Genomic DNA, 7,526 nt, shown 5'->3' on the forward strand with positions numbered 1-7,526 from the left:
CAAATCCAGAGTTCTTCCCATCCCATCATCCTGCATTTATCACAATCTATTATAATTATTTATGTGCTTGCCTCATCTCCTTTATTACAGCCTGGCTCAGGGCAGGCATGGCACTATTCTCATCTCAATAGCACTTGAAAATAGAAGCACTCAACAAATATTTGATGACATGGAATAAATTGAAGTAAATCGGCCTTGATGCTGAGGCAAACTTTTTTTTTTTTTACCTCCCCTGCTACCTCCCATACAGAAACTTCATATGTTCGTCATGCTAGAGCAGGAGATAATCCCCAGGTGTAGCCAACCTAGGACCTACAGGTAAAGGCAAGTAAGTGGGCTCTCACCTGGTTCCAGAGAGGAGTGCCAGGGTGTGTGTGGGAGGATTAAAGGCAGATCCTGACAGGATCATGGAGGAAAGTCTGTACCCCTGAGGAGCAGTCTAAATGAGGAATCTATTTGAAACATGCAAATGAATACAATAGGCTTAAATACCATAAACCTGTGCAGAACTAATTATAGAAAAGATGCAAACTGGGTTGTAAAGAGAAGCCACTGATACCAATGGCTAGAATCAGAGATACATTTCCACCAGAAAAAAGAGCCCCCTTCCTACCCTCCCTAAAGAGATTAATGAGAATAGGGTCGAGGTCATGTCTACCTTGTGTCATATTGAATATATTACAATACATCAGAGATGATAGATTCACCTGAGAGCTCACCCCCTCCCAGTACAGGAGGTTTCTGTTTTTTCAGCAGTTGAAACAAGTTCATCACCTCTAGGGACTTCTTTCCATGATTCTCCTATGCTGGAGATCCTCTCTTAGCTCCCCAATTTTTCTTTCTTTGTTTTCTTTTCTTTATTTCCTCTCTCTCTCTCTCTCTCTCTCTCTCTCTCTCTCTCTCTCTTTCTCTCTCTCTCTCTTTCGATTTTTGGAGGGCAATTGGGATTAAGTGACTTGCCCAGGGTCACACAGCTAGTTTTTGTATTAAGTGTCTGAGGCCAGATTTGAACTCAGATCCTCCTGACTCCACGGCCAGTGTTCTATTCACTGTGCCACCTAGCCTAGATCCCCAATTTCTGTGTCCCTCCTCTCCTTGTCAGGTATTTACCACATCTGATTTACCTCCTGCTTGACCAGTAAATGTTGCCATTTAATAGATGAGGTAATCCGGTTAAACCTCCTCAAGCTCATCATTTCACATTCTATAGTGTATATATATATATATAGACTAAATCATATATATATATAAAATGATAATATAGAGTCTGCAACTACATAATATGGTAGCATTCAACTTTATAAATTCTTTAAGGTAATAATTTAGAATATCAAGTTATTTGTTGTGCGAATAATATTTTATGTTGATAAGGGGCTTTATAATTTACAAAGCACTTTTTTTTTTGAGTCATTTGGAGTTAGATGATTTGCCCAGGGTCATATGCCTAGTATGTGTGTGAGGCTAAGATTTGAACTCAGGTCCTCTTAACTTGAGGGCCAGTGCACTATCCACTGTGCCCCTTAATTTGGTAAATATAAATACAAAAATGCAGATGTTAGAGCTCAGTGAGGTAATATGTTTATTTTTGGAAGTGTGACAATCTGAAAATGGCTAATTAGGTTTATAGAGAGACTTTTTTTTTTGCCTTTTTTTGGAGGGCAATTGGGGTTAAGTAACTTGCCCAAGATAACACGGCTAGTTTTTTTTTGTGGGCGTGTTAAGTGTCTGAGGCCAGAACTGAATTCAGGTCCTCCTGACTCCAGGGCCAGTGATTTACTCACTTCACCATCTAGCCACCCCTAAAGAGAGACTTTTATAACCATATAAAAGTTTTTGAAATGTCAATAGACTTTGAGACAGCCATTATTTATGCAAATCTCAAGTTAACCCTCATTTGTGAAAAGCATTTTTTTTTAAATGGATGTAATAGATATTAAGGTTTCATAGTCTATCATCTTTTTCTGTTCTACTTTGTATGGAGAAATTTTCTTTTTTCTGGTGATTATTAAATGAAGACTTAAAAAACATGAAAAATGTGAAAAAGTGTTGAAGGAATAATACTTGTGAAGCAATTAAGCTTTGTGAACTTTATTTTGATGACTAAAAGGCAAAGAAATAAAATAGAATTAGTTCTCATTTGAATAGAGGTTTGTTTTATTAGACTTATCTCAAACTACAATTAAGTAGTTTAAATGACCCTAATTTCTCCTCCCTCTCTACAATTAGGACAGTCATGATTTTACCATTTTTAGACATGCTGCTCATTTTAAAATTACCCACACACACATCACAACATTTGCATATCTGCTGAGTGACTCTGGATTTATATTTAAAGGGCAATTCCTTTATTACAAAAAAAAAAGTTGACGACTTGAGAAGTTTACATTTTAAATTTTAAAATGAATCAGAATTCATTAGAATCAGAAATCCCCCTGACTACAAAGATCTTCTCTATTTACTCTAATGACAAAAGTGGTTTATAAATAGTTCACTCTTGTTGGGTTTTGTTTCTTTTGTAGTCTCTATCTCCATTTCCCTAGCAGATCCCAGAGGCTAATCCAAATGATCCAGAAAGTTCAATGGAGGCCTGCAATTCTATAAATCTGAGGGTCTGTCTACAGCAGACAAATATAAATTACACGCTCTTAAAGGGATGCCTACCACTAACTACTTCAGCATTTCCAGGACCCATGATTCCATTTCCAAGGGTACTCTCTTCACCAATACATATCACAACCTTTCTGTGCCTTAATAGAATATATCCAGGGCTAGAAGGAACCTTTGATACCATTTAATAGACCATATCCATGAGTTTATGAGGTCAAAAAAAAGAATCATTTACTTGATGGCTAACTATGGTGATAAGCTTTTCAGTAATTGATTAGTCTATATAGATACACCAGTGATAGTCTATATTCAAATCTTTTTCAAATTGTTAGCACCTGCCAGAACCTACCTTCTATCTGCTAGCCTAACCTTCAAGAACCCAGAATCACGGTCTTATCAGGGGGAAGTAACAGAATACAGCTTTAATGGAGGGGGCTTAAATGCACATTCTTTAAGAATGTATGGAAGAAATATCAGCCTCTATCAGTAAACTCACTGGAATTTGGCAAGTAAATGGAAGGGCTTTTCATTTAGTTAGAGAATGAAGGAATGTGTGGATAAATACAAGAGTGATGGTCCCCATGAAAGTATAAAGACAGATCTTGCAACAGAAAGCTATAGGCAGTGAGTGGTACAATGGAGAAGAGAGTTGGATTTGGATCAGAAAAACTGGACTCAAATCCTAGCTCTATGATTTACTATATATGTGACCTGGGGTAAGTCACCTAATCTCTTTGTCTCAGTTTCCTCATATGGAAATGAAGGACTAGATAATCTCTGAAATCCCTTTTGGATTTCAATCTGTTTCTCACATACTGAAGTTTATATGTGCTTGAGGTTTTTCTGATAAAATATAATACTGATTTTTTTTTCAAGTTTGAGGCGTCTTGTTGAGCATCTCCACTTATCTGATTCTTTCTTCAGGTTGATGATGTTGATGAACCAGTCAAAGCAGGGGAAAATAAAGTAACCAGTAAGTTCCAGTCCATAGGAGTCCAAGTGGAAGAGGAGAAATGGTGAGTAAATACCCACCAGCTTTCTTATTTCACATTCATATTTGGTAAGTCCTTCACAGACATTTTTCCCAACATGATCTCTGCAAAGTTGACAGTTTTTCCCATCTCTATAAATCATAGAGTAGTTACTGAGCAACTCTTTTCTGGGGTGGTGATGGCTGACCCTCCTACAACTCCACTATAGAGCCCATTTTATTGGAATGAATGACAAAAGAAGAGATTTCCCCCTTCTTTCCTTGACACACCTACATGCTCATGCTCACATACACACATATACATGCTGCCCCGCTTGAGTCTGGTCATGTTATTCTTTTTCTCAGAGCTATTTAGTAACTCCTTATTATTCATTTAAGTAAAGTTCAGACTCCTTAGCCTGACATTCAACGCCCTCCATATTATGGAGCCATTCTAGTTTTCTAATCCCTCATACTTCTGCTCTCCACATGTGCTACCCTATACATGTGTTATACTCTATACATTGGCCATATGAAATGGCTCTTCAATAAATATAGTCAGAAAGACTCATCTTCATGAGTTGAAATCTGGCTTCAGACAGTGACTAGCTATGTCACCCCAGGCAAATCATTTAGCCCTGTTTGCTTCAGTTCCTCATCTGTAAAATGAGCTGGAGAAGGAAATGGCCAACCCCTCCAGTACTGGTCTTTGCCAAGAAAACTCCAAATGGGGTCACAGAATCAGACACGACTGAAAAATGGTTCAACAACAACAAACATAATCTGAACCATCCTTCCTATGTGCCTTTGCTCACACTATTCCGTATACCTGGAATGCCCTTCTTTACCCTCCTCCATACTTCTTCCCTTTCCTTCCCCCTCTCAACCCTAAACTCTTTTTACTTAGTGCTTGATGCTTCAATTACTCCATGATTAGGGGCACTTCCTCTAATGTGCAGATCACAACTCCGCCAGAAACTCCTACTTTCATCCATGCCCTTTCATACATCCTTCATAAAGGATCCATTCAATATAGTAGGGGCTTTCTTCTGTTTTGTTTTGTTTTTTTAAATTTTATGTGGGAATCCATGCAGCTGTCCAGCTATCCATCTGTTATCCCTCAACCTCCCTGCATGACCAGCCCACCTTTTCTCCCCATATATTTCCTACCTTCTCCATTAGTTAAAATCCTACCTGGCAGTCCAGATCAAAGGCAACATTCTCCAGAATTCGGTTAATATCAACTCTCCCTACACCTGGCCGTGTAACCTTGAGCAAGTTACTTAACCCCAATTGCTTAGGGGCGGCCAGGTGCCTCAGCGAGTAAGAACACCGGCTCCAGTGTTGGGATGACCTGGATCAAATCCGGGCTCAGATACTCAGCACCACACCCAGAAATAATAACTGGCCGTGTAAACTTGAGCAAGTTACTTAACCCCGATTGCTTAAAAAAAAAAATATCAACTCTCCCTTACACCCATCCCAACTCCAAATAATACTCTATTTTCTCCTCTCTTATGTTATGCACTTAAAGATAACTTTTTGTGGGTCTGAATGTGTGTGTAACATATCTCCCCTCCCCCCACTATCAGTGCCATGTCACTGTTGCCATGAGACAGGTACCATGCTTCATCCAAATTGTTACTCTCCCTGTTCACCTATCTCTCTGCTCTGCACATAATAAATACCTAGTAACTCTTGTTAAAGTTGAGGTCAGAGAAGCCCTCTATCTCCTTCTTGCCCAGCACTATCTTGCCTGGAGTATCTCTTCATCTAATCATTGGCAAGAGCTGGGGTAGGTACATCAAGGGCTGCCTCTCCTTTACCAACTCAGGCTGCTCGGTGACCAGGACCAGGGAAAGAGTTTCCTCTGCATGCGTACAGTGTGTGGACATCTGCCCACATATGCCACCCAAGAAAATCTCTCCTAAAATAAGCACTAGGAAACAGCAGTAATCTTTTCCCTCGCTTTTTCTTCTCTCCTTCCCAGGGCATTTACAAAGCAGCTGCACCCTTGCAGAAGGGTACAGAACAGTCGCCTGGCCCCTCATAAATTTGCCGAAAACATTCCATCTTACTTTGTCAGCCGGCTTCCCCTCATGGAAAGGAAAGTTGAGGCTCTTTGCAGGACTGGGTTTTGCCAAAGAGCCATAGGTGCTAATCCTTTTTCTAAATGAAGAAAATGAAACACAGGAAGAGCATTAATTATAGAGTGGAAAAGTAATAACTCGCATAACTTTACGTAGCACAACAAAACTGTGAGGTGGGTGATGCAGGTATTAGGGTCATAGGATCTGGAGTGTGCTCTCACTTGGTTTAAGGGGAGTGTGTTGCATGGGGCCCATCAGGGGAAATAAGGGCCATGGAAACAGATGTAGGCTGAGTGAAAGGTCCAGGGCAGGCATTAGCCAGATTGGGGCCAGCACCCTGGCAATGTGGAGGCAACAGGACAATCCAAGCAGGTAGAAGCTGAAGGTGGGGCTGAGGCCAGAGCAGCCTGGCCGTTCTTGGGACAAGGGAAACTAGGATGTGAGGCCCATCAGGGATGGTGGAAGGTGACAGTCAACCCATCAATGATCACCAGCTGCACATGGGCCACTCTGCAAGGCCCTGGAGATACAATAGCATAAATGAACCACACACCCCCCCCCACCTCCTGGAGGTGTGTGTGTGTGTGTGTGTGTGTGTGTGTGTGGTGACAGGGAGAGGAGAATAACATGAACTATACTGGTATACATGTGAGGGGGGAGGTGGCACTGGCAGCTGGGAGGATCAAGAAAGAAAGACTTCATGGAGAAGGTGGTCCCTGAACTGAGCTTTGAGGGAAACTGAGGACTCATAGAGGCAGAAGTGAAGGAGCAGTGAATTCCAGGAATGGGGAACAATCTGTACAAAGGAACAAAGGGAGGCAGAATGCTTTGGTGTATAAGGAATGGTAAGACAGCCAATGGGGCTGGCCCATAATGTGTGTAAAGGGGAGTTATGTGTCATAAGGCTAGAAAGCTAGTTTTAGACCAGACTGTGAAGGGCTTTGATAGAGGTCAGTGACATAGTGATACAGAAATGTGTTCCTTTGGAAATAATCCAATGACACTATGAAAAAGAGAAAAAAGAATAGAGAAATTATTTCCAAAGAAAGATTGTCTCTACCTGGGATCAGTATCAAGGTACTGAGAAAGAGGCAGAAGGTGGAGAATTGGAAGGGGACAGCTTCTTGCGTCTAACTTAGCTCTGCAGATGACTGCTCACAGTTTAGTTGTCTAAATGCCTCGGTAACTGCTCCTACAAGCCCCTTCTCTCATTGGTTCGTTCTTCCCAGAACCACGATTTTGGGGAAGGGCACAGACCCACCCTCTTCTTCTCTGAACGGTGGCACCATGCTTCAGTTGCCCTCTCCTTCAGCTACTGTGGGTACCTTCTCCCACTGATGGTTCTTCCAGAATTTCCATTTTGGGGAAGAGTCCAGACCAGCAATCCCTCTTTCTGTAGACTCAGCCACCATTTCCCCCTGCAATTAGCTCTCCATTCCATCTCCACTTCTCAGGTCACTTTTATGAGCGTAGCAGCAAGCATCCCAGCATACCCAGGAAGGCTGCTAGCACAGGTTCTTAGATCTGCTTTTCTAAAGGAAAGCAACTCGAAATAGCTTAACAATCTTACTTTAATCAATCAAACATATCATTTACCTAGTCCAGGGGAAAAAGTCAGCACCCTGAATTTCGGAGAATACAAACAGAAGTTACAACAGAAAATAGCACTATTCAGGGGCGGCCAGGTGGTGCAGTGAGTAAGGGCACCAGCCCTGGAGTTGGGAGGACTTGGGATTGGTTCCAGCCTCAGATACTTAACACACACACAAAAAAACTGGCTGTGTAACCTTGGGCAAGTAAGTAACCCCAATTGGGAAGGAAGGAAGGAAGGAAGGAAGGAAGGAAGGAAGGAAGGAAGG

The 7,526-nt window shown here is 41.5% G+C and overlaps 1 protein-coding gene across 8 annotated transcripts in view; it reads left to right on the forward strand.

The window, feature by feature from the left end:
- The window catches only part of DLGAP1 (DLG associated protein 1), a 1,177,715-nt gene that overhangs the window by 1,083,811 nt on the left and 86,378 nt on the right, over positions 1 to 7,526 (forward strand). For all 8 annotated transcript variants that reach the window (XM_069099693.1, XM_069099694.1, XM_069099695.1 and 5 more), the window contains one exon: positions 3,532 to 3,623. In XM_069099693.1, coding sequence (XP_068955794.1) covers positions 3,532 to 3,623 — 92 coding nt within the window. The remainder of the gene's footprint in view (positions 1 to 3,531; positions 3,624 to 7,526) is intronic.

Source organism: Petaurus breviceps, unplaced genomic scaffold (assembly GCF_028583685.1).
Source record: "Petaurus breviceps papuanus isolate PSGF00001 unplaced genomic scaffold, PetGlider_PUasm1.0 38, whole genome shotgun sequence".
NCBI classification, from domain to species: domain Eukaryota; kingdom Metazoa; phylum Chordata; class Mammalia; order Diprotodontia; family Petauridae; genus Petaurus; species Petaurus breviceps.